This window comes from Salvia miltiorrhiza, chromosome 1 (assembly GCF_028751815.1).
Source record: "Salvia miltiorrhiza cultivar Shanhuang (shh) chromosome 1, IMPLAD_Smil_shh, whole genome shotgun sequence".
In the NCBI taxonomy this organism is placed as follows: Eukaryota; Viridiplantae; Streptophyta; class Magnoliopsida; order Lamiales; family Lamiaceae; genus Salvia; species Salvia miltiorrhiza.
The window spans coordinates 30,055,814-30,070,490 of NC_080387.1; the positions used below are offsets into that span (position 1 = coordinate 30,055,814).

The 14,677-nt window shown below is 34.8% G+C and overlaps 1 protein-coding gene across 1 annotated transcript; it reads right to left on the reverse strand.

The window, feature by feature from the left end:
* Window positions 1-367: 367 nt before the first annotated feature.
* LOC131019306 (glyoxylate/hydroxypyruvate reductase HPR3-like) lies at window positions 368-9,542 on the reverse strand. The gene is made up of 2 exons (XM_057947882.1): window positions 8,700-9,542; window positions 368-1,125 (listed from the first exon to the last, which is right to left on the reverse strand). Exons 1-2 carry the CDS (start codon window positions 9,192-9,194, stop codon window positions 598-600), a joined length of 1,023 nt encoding a protein of 340 aa, XP_057803865.1. The 5' UTR covers window positions 9,195-9,542; the 3' UTR covers window positions 368-597.
* Between the last annotated feature and the right edge of the window lie 5,135 nt (window positions 9,543-14,677).

Sequence of the window (14,677 nt, forward strand, 5' to 3'; positions counted from 1 at the left end):
AACTATGATATTGATATGTGTTGGTATCATATTTTATGTATGGAAATTAAGTGCGAAAAAGGAAAAAATTAATAATTCTAGCCTCGGCGGGTCGGATCCGGACTTCGGTCCGGGTCCGGGTCGGCCCGCACATATTTTTCGGTCCGAGTCAGTTCGTCCTCTCAAAATATTCGGTCCAGCAGACCCGACGGGTCGATCCAGGTTCGACCCACTGCACATCCCTAGCAACAATTGAGGAATAGAAAGATGGCGTTAGCCTTTCCGGATTTTTGAGATGGCAAACGATGGTTGGCGGCATTTTCAGGAGAAGGATAAAGATAAGAGAGATAAGGTTTTATGTAGCATGAACGGAAGACAAAGATCAGAATTAGGTGTATTTTCCTTTATTTCTTTTACTTTTGTTTTCAATTCATGTAGACAAGCCATGTTGGAAATCAGGTAATCCACCTCAATTTCCGAGAGTCGAAAAATATTAATAGAACACAAACAATATTTTTTCGGTAAGTTGAATATCGTTTTGGTAATACCTTTAAATTCAAACATTTTTCAGAATTCACTTAAATGATGGGACAGAAAGTGACATTTACCCAATAACCTTTATTCCTCAATTCTAACAGGAGAAACCAAGGGCTTATTTAAGAAGAAGGACTCTAAATTCTCAACCACAATCCGAAAAGCATCGAAATAGCCTTCCTTTGTGTAGGAACCTCGATGAGGCGACAAAACAACGTTGTCCATTTCGAAGAGCTCCACGGGAACACGGGGCTCGTTCTCGAAGACATCTAGTGCAGCACCTGCTATTCTACGCGCCACTAAATGCTTCACCAATGCATCTTCTTCAATGATCGCGCCCCTCCCAATGTTAACAATGACGCCCTCCTCCCCGAGGGCGTTCATCACGTCGTTGTTGATCATGTGACGCGTGTCTTCCGTCAACGGGCAACAAATCAATAGGATGTCAGATTGAGAGGCTAGTTCATGAGGTGTGGGGCAAAAGTTGTAGGGGACTCTTGGCTTTTGGGATCTTGAGTTGTATGAGATTTTGCAGCCGAAAGCATCAAGCCTTTTTGCTACTTTTGAGCCAATGTTGCCTAATCCCACTATTCCGACTCGCTTGTCTCTTAACTGAAATCATCAACATTCAAAAATGCATTATATTAAAAAAAAAAAGAAAAACACGCATATCTTATAAAAATGGTAACTTTCTACTTTGGGGGAATATGAGAAAATGTGCATGCTATCGTCTACACATGACCAATAAATTTATGAGGTGGTCTCTTGTGCACCCGGGTGCAAAATGACATTAACACTTACACTAAATGACACTAATACTAACATTATCTTGAAATGACACTAACAATATTTTATTTTACAAATGACACTATCATGTTATATAAATAATATTGTCGCGAATGACACTAACACTATATTGAAATGACACTAACATTAAATGACACTATCATGTTATCGAAACGACACCTTACACCCAGGTGCACAGGAGAATTTGTGTAAATTTATTGGTATAGCCTGAACTTGATTAAATTTTAATTTGTGGAAGATTACAATTACTTTCATTTTCTTTTTCGGGCGCATTTACTTTGGTTGTAAAATTTTCATTGAAAAATAATGGATAAGAAAATATGAAAAAATGTTATATTTTTCTCATTTTCTTATCATATGTTTACTAAAGATGAAAAGATGATAAAATATTGGAAAATATTTCATCACACCTCTATCATAAGATTTTAAGTATTATACAATATTGAAGAGAAAAACAGTAAAAATGAGTTGTTTCGAGAAAAATTTTCACCATGACCGAATAAAATTTTCCATCATAATAAATATGTGAAAATAATAGAAAATTAGTGAAAATATATTTGTTCTCTTGTTTTTCATCAAAGTAAACGCATTCTTAGGAGTTATAGTATGAAATGGTTTCGATACACTCAATACCTACACTTATTTTTGCAGTTTTTAATAATTTTTTTCGGAATTATTCAACACGAATACTTTTTATTAAAAAATTATTCGTGATTTTATGAAGGAAGAATTCCTTATATTTTCGAAACTACTAATTGGTAGTCGCATTCTTGTACTTAAATATAAGACATTGTTGTAAATATATATATATATATATATATATATATATATATATATATATATATATATATATATATATATGGGTGGGCTACCGTGAGAGCACATCTTAAAATAAGAAATAAGAGTAATTTTTAATTTATGTATTTTATGTAGAACACGTATGAATTCGCTGTATAAAGGTATGAATTGTGAAAAATAAATTTCTGCTACCTTTGGGATTCGAACTCAGGACCATAAATTCATCCAACAGGATTACGAATCAACCGTAGATCTTGATGATCTAAGGGCTGAAAATGATTCTTATTTTATATCTTAACAAATGCTCTTATTTTAGCCCTCCCCTATATATATATATATATATATATATATATATATATATATATATATATATATATATCCCTACTTAATGACCTAATCTTAAACCCTAACCCTAGCTTTGTATCTCCTATAAATAGAGGCATTTAGTCCTCATAATAAGATGCTGCTATAGATTTATTCTCTTTACGCTCTTTACGCAATTATCTTCTCTTCTACTTTTCTCTCTACTTTCAACACGTTATCAGCACGAGTCTCTAACCAATTGAAGATATGCCATATGAAAGCCAATTGAATCAATATTGGAGGTATGCCATAGGAAAGAATCGTGTCTTTCCGACAAGGTAATTCATATTCGATGTATAAATGTGGTATTTGAATTATTACCTTGAAATTGAAAAAAAAATGATGAGAGAGATGAATGAAAATGTTATAAATTCGTGTATTGCAATAGATTTGAAAATCATTGCTTGATATTTGCAATCGAAGGAGTATTATTAATTTTTTTTGTTTGATTGCTTCAATTTCTTTTAGATTTACAATATGACTTTAATATACGTTGTCGTCAATTGTAAATTTGTAATGTTTCTATCAATCAGTATGTTTAATTTGCTTATCTATTCCCGCAATGTACAGATTGACCCAAACGCATGGCTTCTAATCTTGAGCAGGAAGAAATTACATATAGAATTAGGTTTAATTCCTTGATAGCATTTGTCTGAAGAACATTGTGCATTTGCTCTCTAATCCTGTTTTCTTATAGCCAGTTACCATTAAATTGTATATGATGAATTGTGTGGTTATCCGTAAGAAAGAAATTATTTAATATTATTGTTGTTGAATTGAAATTTTATCTTTTAATAGATAACTAAAAAGTAATAACCCGGAAGATTATTAAATTGTTTTATATGGTAGATTATTGTTTCCTGAAGAAACACGAATTTACAATTTTTAATAATCTTGAAGATTATTAAAAGATAAGTCATCGAAGTTGTTAATGAAACACAACGATATCCCTTAATTTTGAATATAATGTGTTCCCAATGAACACATTTGAATTGATTTATTAATACAATCCCTGAAGGATTGCTTTATTTTATTAATTCATCATTGTTGAATGAATTTATAATTCTTAATAATCTTAAAGGTTATTAAAAATAAATCCTTGAAGTTCTTGATAAAAATACAACGATATATCTTCATATTAAATATGAAATATAATGTGTTCCTAATGAACACGTGAGATAAAAAGTTAATATTCCGGAAGAATATTAAAATATTGAGAATGAATTTTTATTTTAAGCTTTATTTCGGTATTTACTTATTATTTAGTATTTCATTTAGTTATTACATTGTTTTATCTATTCGATTTATATTGTTGCTCCCGAAGTAGCACAACTAATATTAGGGATGGCAGTGGATCTTGGACCCGGTCCAGATCCGTAAAAACGGATCTGGATCTCAATTTTTTGGACTCGACGGATCTAGATCTTGAAATTTTAGATCCGGATCCGACCCAAATCTGACCCGTGGATCCGTTTTATTATATATATATTTTTTATATTTAGTTTACTAATAATATTAACTAAATTAAAAATAATAAATAAATTATATTCAAAAGAATAAATACTAAAAGTAATTAGATAAAAGTATTTTGTGTTATATTTTTCATGATGGAAATTAGATGTTGTTGATTTTGTGAATTTTTTTTAATTTAATTTAAAAATAGTAGATCCATGGATCTGGACCCGTGGATTCGTGGATCTGACGGATCTGGATCTGGATCCAAAATTTTCAGATCCACGGATCTGGATCTGGATCTGGTATATGAAAACGGATCTGGATCTGGTATTGGCCAGACCCGATCCAGATCCGGCCCGTTGCCATCCCTAACTAATATTCATGATGAATATTACAAGCTCTTGAAGAGCAATTCTTCATTTCAATTCAATTGATTTTGAGCTTTTATTGAGAATAGGGGTAACACAATTGTAAAATGATTATTATTTTTGTATGGGCTCCGAAAGAGCTTCATTGATCCTCCCCATAAGAATTAAACTAATTATACATGATTTATTATTTTATCATATAATCATGTCGAGATGAATTCATACACTCGAATGATTTTAAAATTACTCAAGACTTGATTGGGTTGTCTACATTACAATTAGTGCGTGATTAAAATACCTCTCGAAGAGGATTTCTCACCTACTAAATTATTTTATCACCATTCAAGTATACCCATAGCTCTACGAAGATTATATGTATACTTTGTGAAAAATACATATATAGAGCCAATAATTGAGGATCAATTCATATATTGATACTTTGATTATCCAACTTAAAATATTTTTCGGCAATAGTGGGAGATATATGTGAATGATGAATTATATAGTGCCGTAAATTTCTTGTTGGATTAATTATGTTAGATTCATGCATTAATGAACTAGAAGTTCAACAAGTTATTATGTTAGATTCATGCATTAATGAACTAGAAGTTCAACAAGTTATTATTGACTGCCACGTGAGTGAAATCTTATACATAGATCATATTGCACCACAAATAAATGAAGTCCCTGAAGGACGGAAATTGATTTAATTCTTATTGACGCCAGAAGCGTAAACGACCTATTGATGCCCAAGATAAAATATCCGCGGATTACAAAATCAAATAAAGAACTCAAATAATTCTGAAACCTCATGAAGAGGATCGTCCTAAAGACGATAATCCCAATACATTTTGCACGTGCACTAAATTATCATAATATTGAGATTACGAATCAACTTGACCAAATATTATGGGAAATGGTGAAATTTTGGTTTTACTAAAGTTGCCATGAACTTTGTGAATACGTGAGAATCGTATAATAGAATAAATTATAGTTGTCGACAACAACTTTTGCCTCAACAAATTGCTAGTTCAATTTGAAGATTATTTGGATCCAAAACAAATGATATTAGAGTGCTAGAAGCACTGAAAAATATAGAAATAAACAATGGGGCAGAGCCTAACTCGCTAAATGAAAATAATAAGATGTTAAGCGAGATTAGTAGCTCAAGGGTTTGAGAAACCCAAAATAAATCAAATATATTCTCATGTTATACGTGGCATTATGTTTCGTTATTTATATAACATTTATGGCAATAATCATTGACATAGATATCAAATTTATAGACGTTATGGTTATATTATTATATAGGCCATTAAACATGAAGTGAATTCTTTCCGAAGAAAGAACATTTGTGAATACTCAAAACTTGAGGAAGTTAACTCATGTCTAAAGATGAGTTTTGAAAAACTTAGTTAAACTAAATATCATCTCGACCCGAAGATCGAGAATCTCCCAGATGGAGTATTTCAAACCAATCGACTATATTTTATATGTATTAGTAGACCTACCCAAAGAAGATTTTGAATAATAACATATCCTTTTAGCTATCAAATGATTATTCTATCACTTGAAGTTGATAAAGACACACATAGACCAAAAGAAAATAATGAAGTTATTTAGGACCCGAAGTTCCTTACTTGTGTGCTATTGAAGCACTACTTTTATCATGCATGATATACAATTCGAAATTGACTTGCTAGCAAGATTTAATGTTTCTCCAAGAAGGAGAATTTTAAATGATATTAACCATGTTATTGGTTATATTCAAAGCAAATTACAATTGGTCTATGTTATGAAAGAAATCGAAATTCAAAATTGATGGATGATATTGATTATTTATTTAAGGGTTAAGGTGCAGATAGGCCCCTCAAGTGGAGGCCCTTAGAGCGTTTCAGTCCCCTTACTAACTGTGTGTGCAAATTGGCCCCCGAACTCAAAAAAATGGTGCAGATCGGCCCCTCTGACTTAACACCGTTATGGGTCGTTAGTCAAGGGGGCGATCCGCACCGTTTTTTCGGAGTTCAGGGGCTAATCTGCACCTTTTAACTTTTTAATTAATTCATCTCTCTCGCTCAAAATTTGATCGTCGTTGTCGCTGATTCAAGCTCCGGCGGAGGGCGCCGCCCCTTTCTTTCTCTCTTGGGCCCTAAACCTCGGAGCTCGCTCGACTGCACGCTTAGCGTCAAGGACGAGCCATAATTCTCCCATTCCGTCGGAAATCGCCGCCACAATATCCGGTGAACCCGCCGCCTGGCTTTTCTCAATGAGGAGTTGCCTAGCTTTTCTCGATAAGGAGTCGCCTCTTTCTCTCAAATCCGGTGATAAAGGCTGACGATGCCCGTCGCCATCTACACTATCGGCGTGCTGTTGAAGAAGGACGCCTTCAAATCAGAGACCATGGGCAACATGATCTCGATCTCAATTGGGGTCACGATCACTGCCTACGGCGAGGCGAAGTTCGATTCGTTGGGGGTGATTCTGCAATTGGGGGCGGTGACGTTCGTGGGAGAATTCGAGTTTCCATTTCGATTATGTGATTTTTGGGAGCAATGACGCCGATTTGGAATTCCCGAACTTGATTTCGTGATTTTCCTCATTTGATGGCGATTGACGCCGGAAAAGTTGGTTGGAGAAGATGAGATGTGATTTTTTTTAATGAACGGTGTGCAGATTAGCCCCCGAACTCCAAAAAGAGAAAAGGTGCAGATTAGCCCCTGAACTCCAAAAAAACGGTGCAGATCGCCCCCTCTGACTAACGGCCCATAACGGTGTTAAGTCAGAGGGGGCGATCTGCACCATTTTTTTGAGTTCGAGGGCCAATCTGCACACACAGTTAGTAAGAGGACTGAAATGCTCTAAGGGCCTTCACTTGAGGGGCGTATCTGCACCTTAACCCTTTATTTAATTTCGAAAACTATATTGAACACATTCAAGATTGTTATCTTGAGGGGGAGCAGAATCTTTTAAATAGTTTCGAAAATTAGACTTTGAAGGTCAATGGCCCTGAAGGCCAAATGGTTGTATCTTTTTCCCTTACTAAGTTTTTTCCTACAAGGTTTTCTTAGTTAATGTTTTTAACGAGGTAACTAGTGTTATATATGAGTAAATATATGTCTTGTACTTTTTTCCTCTACCGAATTTTTCCCATAGGGTTTTTACGGAGAGGTTTTTAACAAGGCATGAACATCTAGACTCTAACATCAAATGATGAGTTTTCTTTGAAGTCAAATTGCGCATAACTCAAAGGATACATGAAGTTCGATCAAGCGATAAATTGGTGGACTTATTCACAAAAGGCATTACCAACATCAACTTTCAGAAAGCTAGTACACAAGATCGACATGCATCGACTCAAAGATATACAATGATCATTTTCAGGGGAGCAGCTGTACTCTTTTTCCTTAGACTAGGTTTTTGTTCCATTGAATTTTTCCTAACAAGGTTTTAATGAGACAACACATTTTTAGGATTAGATATTTAAGGGGGAGTGTTGTAAATATAATATATATATATATATATATTTCCCTACTTAATGACCTAACCCTAGCTTTGTATCTCCTATAAATAAAGACATTTAGTCCTCATAATAAGATGCTGCTACAGATTTATTCTCTTTACGCTCTCTACGCAGTTCTCTTCTCTTCTACTTTTCTCTCTACTTTCAACAGACATAACATTATTTCGCAAATAGGTACGAAATCAATTATTTTCATGCTAATACATTCTAAATCATTAATATGTATTTTTATAAGTATCGTGTATGGTTAAAATTCATCCACAAATAAATATGAAAGCATTTAAGCATCATTAACATTTACATCTAGTGTCACCTCAAAAAAAAAAAAAAACATTTACATCTCGTGCAATGTACATAAAAATTGATACCAAATCAATTATCATATTTATATATATAATAAAAGAATAATTTTAACTAAATATGTTTATGCTGAATATTGAAAAAATAAAAAATAAGGATGAATTCACAATAATAAAAATTGATATTACGAAAATATAAAAATTAGTTAAAAAAAATTATTTAAAAAAAGATGAAAGAGCATAGAGAATATTTTAAAATTTTATTTTTTTAATAAATATAACTTACATTTTAAATCAAATATTTACATATCGTGATCTTTAATTTAATGTGCGTATTACATATTTTATAATTAATCAAATTTCACAATTTTATAAAGAAATAAAACAAAAAATAAAAATACTTTAGAAAATAATTTATAAATAAATTTTCAATTTGATTATAACTATAAAATAATCATTCAATTTCAAAATCAATTTGAAATTGAATGTAAATTAAAATCTAGACAATTTAATAGTATAGGATAAATGTATTTATATATACACACATATCAAACAATTTCATACATAGGAAAATACCTTGAAACCCAGAGGAAATTCTTCGTGGCTGAGGGACCAAAGCCGCCGCCGCACAAACCTATCGCCACTGCTGATCTTCCTCATCACGGCAATCAACAACCCGACAGCGTAGTCTGCCGTGTCCACAGAGAACACGTCAGCAGTGTTGGCCACGAGAATCCCCCGCCGCCGGCACGCCGCGAGGTCTATATGATTGACCCCGGTGCCGGAGGTCACAACCAATCCAAGCGACGGCAAGTGGCGGAGGAGATCGCCGGTGATCGGGCTTCCTTTGAAGCATAGGATGGCCTTTGCTGATTGGGCGTGTTCGCGGAGGAACGTTTCGGTTGGGAGCGGAGATTCGTAGGCTTTGAGAACGTTGAACTTGGCTGAGAATCCGTCCTGGTGCGCTCTGAAGAGGTTTGAAGGTCGTATTATTAGAAGCTGAGGGGGTTCGCTGCCGGACATCGGGGGTTCGCTGCCGGACATCGGTGGTTCGTCGCGGCGGTGAGCCATTGGTGGTGGCGGAGTATTGACGATAATAAGGATAACTGACGGTGTTTTAAGATTTTATTTAATTTCTGCCTCAAAAAAAAAGAAGAAAAAAGAAAGTTTTATGTAATTTCATAATTTGTATAAAATCAATATGAAAGTATTTTAAAGCACCCACTATGAGGGGTGCTGAAGGCGGTTCGCACGAGGCCCGCGCGCACCCCACCTCTCTCCCGCACCTTGATTGGGCGTGGCCAGGCGTGTATAACACGACCCAATCAGAAAATGCCTAGCATTTTAAGAGTCCATATTGATTTTTACCACATTTAAGAATCCACCTTGACTCTCTATAGTGGATGCCCTAAACAAATTGATTTTTTGATTACAGCCATTAGTCTATTCGTTTCGATTCTATCAATTAATTGAAATGGATATTAATCAATTTTTTCACTTCATAATGTTGTGAATACTAAAATAAATAAATAAATAAATAAATTCGAGTTCTTTCAATTATATATATATTTAGAAGATTGTTCAAAGTTTTATCGATTAAAAGGTCAAAATAGATGTTAAATTAAAAATTTTGAAAAACGAAAATGCTAGCTTTCAACCTTAGAGCATCCTCAATGGGTTAGCACATCCGCCAGCTCGAGTCAACCTTGGCGATGAGCTGGCCTATGCAAGGGATTGGCTCAAGCTCCAGTGTTTGGAGATGAGTTGAGCTCAAGAGGCGAAACAGGTGGGCGCATCACCAAAATTTGAAGAATTTTTTATTTGAAGAATTCAACGAAAAAAATGGCTAGTAGTATTTTTTAATTTTTTTTTCTTTTTCCCATCTATAAATACCCCTCCCTTTTTCCCTACATCATTTCTACATTATTTTCTCCATTTTTTTTTCTTCATTTCTTCTTTAAGTTTATTTGAAATTTATGTTTTGTTTCTATAATTAATGTATTTTTCTTATTTATGTTTAATCTAATTTAATGTTATTTTAATTATTAAAATTTTTGAATTTTAATTAAATCAAAATTCAAAAACATTAAACTAATTCATATAAATCAACATGATGAACCAACTCAATGCACTACTTAACTCATAAGTGGGTCCGAGCATAAATGAGTCAATCATTGACTCAACCAATGTTGATGCTCTTAGATTAATAGTTTTAATCATATCAGGAGCATTTACTTTGCATGCGCATTTGTTCTTTTTTGCTCTTTCCTCTTGAAGACTATAATTTCTCCAATCTCATTATTTCAATAAAATCTAAATCAAGTAAAATTAGTTTAAATGATAAAAATGATCAAAAGCTTTCTGTTATTCGAAAATTCTATTTTTTGAATCATACCCAATCAAACGCAGTATAACCTATGGGGTGTTTGGTTGAGCTTATAAGTTCTTTACAACAACTTATAAATTATTTAAGAGATTAAAAGATTTTAGAAAAGTATTTGATAGAACAAGCTCATAAATAATTTATAAACTATATAAATAAGCTCCAACAGCTTATAAATTCTCCAGAAAATAAATTCTTCAACCCCAATTTATTTTTTCATAAATTTATAAAAATAAGAGGCAATTTTTGAGAGTTCGAGGCTTTTTTAGGACACTAACTTAGGTTGATTTGGAAATTAGGACAAAAACTTTCGGACTTGTAAAAATAGACACTAATTTTTTTTAGAGTAAAATAGGACACTAATTAATAAGTGTTGCACCCGCAGGACATTTCTCGGCCAATTATCGGCCGAGAAATATCCTATTTTTACGACACTTATTAATTAGTGTCATATTTTACTCTAAAAAAAATTAGTGTCCTATTTTTACAAGTCCGAAAGTTTTTGTCCTAATTTCCAAATCAACATAAGTTGTTGTCCTAAAAAATCCTCTGACTCCAATTTTTGAGGTAGCCATTGAAGATACTGAAAATCAATAGTTGTCTACAGACATTATTTCACTAAATTTTAAACAGTTTTTAAATTTTTGGACGAGAATGACCCTGACCCATTTCAAATTTAAATCTCTATTTTTGAAACTCATTTTTCTTTCTGCTTCCCCATCTCTCTCTCGGCCCTCTCTTTCTTCTCACCAGCCGCCGCCGTCCTCTGAAAATCATGTGATGTCGCCACGATAACTTGCGCCAAGCCATCATCCTTCTTCGATCACTGCCATGACAGTCAACACTACTATCTAACTTAGAAAAAATATTGTCTGCCTAGCCAGAATTCGGTAAACTTCGCCGCCTGCCCTTACCACCGCGTCGTCACCTCCCATTAATGTGATTCAGATGACCGTGTAAAACTCTTTTGAAGAGTTCATATTTCAAGGCCTGGAGTAAAAAAAAAAATCGTTTAAGGCCTCAAACGTGGCTCCAAAGTTTCTAGCGAGATTTTTTTGCATGAGCGCACCGACACTTGGAACGACTGGTACGAATGAGGTTCTTTCATACCATTCATTTCAAGATATAGTGTGTGAAAAAGTATCTATCCAAAGTTCATACGTCTCGTGCACATACAAAGTCAGATCAAGCAGACACTTAAATAAAATCGTGTAGAAAATAAAGAACACAAGACACCAACAATGATTACCCAGTTCGGTGATAACATACCTACGTCTGGGGGGCCACGCCCAGTTCAAACAGTTCACTAGTGATGATAAGAAATACAAAGGACTTACACGCGAAGACTCGATCTTCCTAGCCTCTATTTCTTCTCAAACCTTCACCTACGTGAACAAAGTAAGAGAAAGATAGAACTTACTCACAGAACGTGACTGCACCTCAATCCACGTTGAAACCAACACCATGAAACACTCCAACAGGCTGGAGTAAACAAGAACAGAAACTAACTCACGTTTACAAAGAGAACTAGCGTGAATCAACAACACACTCACACACGAACTGTATGCTCTCCTACTGCACGAAAATACTCTCTCAAAATAATAAGAATAACAAAGAAAGCAGCAGCCGCAGCAAGTTCTCATCGATCTCAATAAATACGTAAACCCGTGAAGAGATGGGTTGAGCCCAAAGTCTGCCAACTATTGACGTAAAGGGCCCAAGTAGGGTTTTCAAGAGGCAACGTCTCCTAGGGTACAAAGAGACCCTAATAACATGGATTCTCAAGTCAGCACAAGTCAAAGATATCTTTCCAAAAAAAAGACCAAAACCCGCAAGGTAAGAGAACAAGTAGAATATCTGAAACTTGAAACGGAAGAAGCAACCCAACAAGAGACATTCTGTGGAACTCCTGAAGAAACATCCTTTGGTCTACACAATGACAACTAAACAAAGAGTAAAGAAATACTCTAACAATCTCCTCATTTGTCATTGGTGTAGACAAAACCAATTTCTGCACAACTCATGAATGCACAGCAGAAAAATAAGCAACATAAGCTCTCCCTCAAAGAGATCAGCTCCCCCAAAAGTAAAAAGACTTACAGCTAGCAAAACACAAAGTCTTTCAAAAGCTGCACCAGCAAACGGACAAAGAACTCCCCCTCAATATGGAAATCTGCTCCCCCTCAAAAACCATAGAAAAGCATAAATGAAATGCTATCGCGAGTCGCACAACCAAAAGCACCGACCATAAGCACAGACAATATATATACTCCTCATTTTTGTCACAACAATGACAAAGACCAGCAACACATGAGTTAATAGTGGTCCAATAACAACAATCTTGATCAGATTGGATTTTGCTTGATAACAGATGCTTGATGAGAAAATTCACGATCTTCAGAAAGATAGAACATCGGAGGAGACTTTTGATAAAATACGAATATAAACTGGTACTATTGCTAGAACACACCAATAAATAGCAAAGTACCCGTGCTTGACGAACGGATAGTCATAAGATGCAGAGCTCAAATCTTTGATGCCAAGTTTCTGTAGGATCTGTGTAGGTGATAACACTTATGTTTCCATGGTTTTTAATGTTAATATGATGATAATTTTATAGGAAATTGAGTGTTTGATAGTTGTTTTGTGCTTAATTTGCTTTATCTTGTGAAACATGATTCTTACTCGAACTTTGAAGGAATTTGCAGGTTTATTGAGTTCGAATTTGGAAAAATATTCTGAAATAAAAGTTGTAGATCGTCTCGATTCGAGTTCGTGAGCGCAAACGGATCATAAATCGAAGTTTGGACGAGAAAGTTATGGCCAGAACATAGCGGGTTTGCGAGATTTTCCGATTTTTAGAGTTCTTCTGGGTTCCAAACACTGTATTTTACCCTGACACTATAAATAGGTCTTCTTTTGACCTATTTTGGGTTCCTTTTTCAGTTCCCAACTTTTATTTTTCAATTTCATAGCTTTAGAATTTATTTCTTTCCAGTATTTACTGCTTGGATTGGATTTCTATATGGATTGAAGATTCAAGATTTTTCATTTAGTTTTTATATAATTCAGTTTTTATTATTGCTTTCTTTTTATTTATGCTTTTGATTTATTTTAGTATGTCTGGCTAGTTCGTTAATCTGAACCTAGTTCGTTAATCTGAACCTAGGGTTTGTACATAGCTGATTAATTATGTGTGTATGATTTATTGATATCAATTTGCCCTCCAACTTGTGATTCATGATTCCTGGTGCTTAATTTCTTGTGAATTATTTGGTCAATAATTTACATGTCTAGTTGTTCGATTTGAAGACTTGAATGCGATAATTGTTCAGTCGATTCAGGAATGCATGTTATAGTAGTAGCCTTGACACTTGAATGGGATAGGTGAAACTATAGGGAGCTATTCTTTGTGTACGCTTGGGAGTTAATTGTAGTGACCCGCTCTTTTATCAGTATTTAATTTTAGTTTTGCATCTATCTGCCAGTACATGAAGCACTTTATGTTCTCAGCTATGTTTCTGAATTACGTATCTTGGTGACAGAGTCACTACGCTAGCAGTATGCTTTATTTATCTTCGCGTGTTTAAGACCGCGATGAGAATCTTTGAGTCGATGAATAATTATTATTACTCGAGGTTATAACCAACTTAGCTAAGTTGTGTTATTTATCAAGATGGAGTTTATTTCACATGGTTGCTCAAGTCGTGAATTAATTCCGACTTTAAGGATAATTAAATCTACGGATTTAATTTAAGCATTAGAATGACGAACGAATTAAATCTACGGATTTAATTTAGCATTATCGTTTTTAGCAAACGCGGAACCAGTATTTTAATACTGAGAGTGACCAACACTGAAGGATTTTATTTAGATCTTCTCTTAGATCACTTCACCACTCACGCCACCCAATCCCAACACTTGCCAACGCTACAAGTAAAGAAAAGAAGGAAAAATGGAGAAAAGAAAAAGTGGAAAAGGTGCGGCAGCAGCCCCCATTGGCTGGGCAGCTGAAGGGCCGCCTGCTGCACCCCTCTTCCACGCCACGCCAGAGCAGAGCAGCCACGGCAGCAGCCTCCATTGGGCGAGCAGCGAAAGGCCACACTCCATCTCCACGCCGGCAGAGCAGCAGCAGCCCTCCCATTGGCTGGGCAGCCGAAGGGCCGCCTGC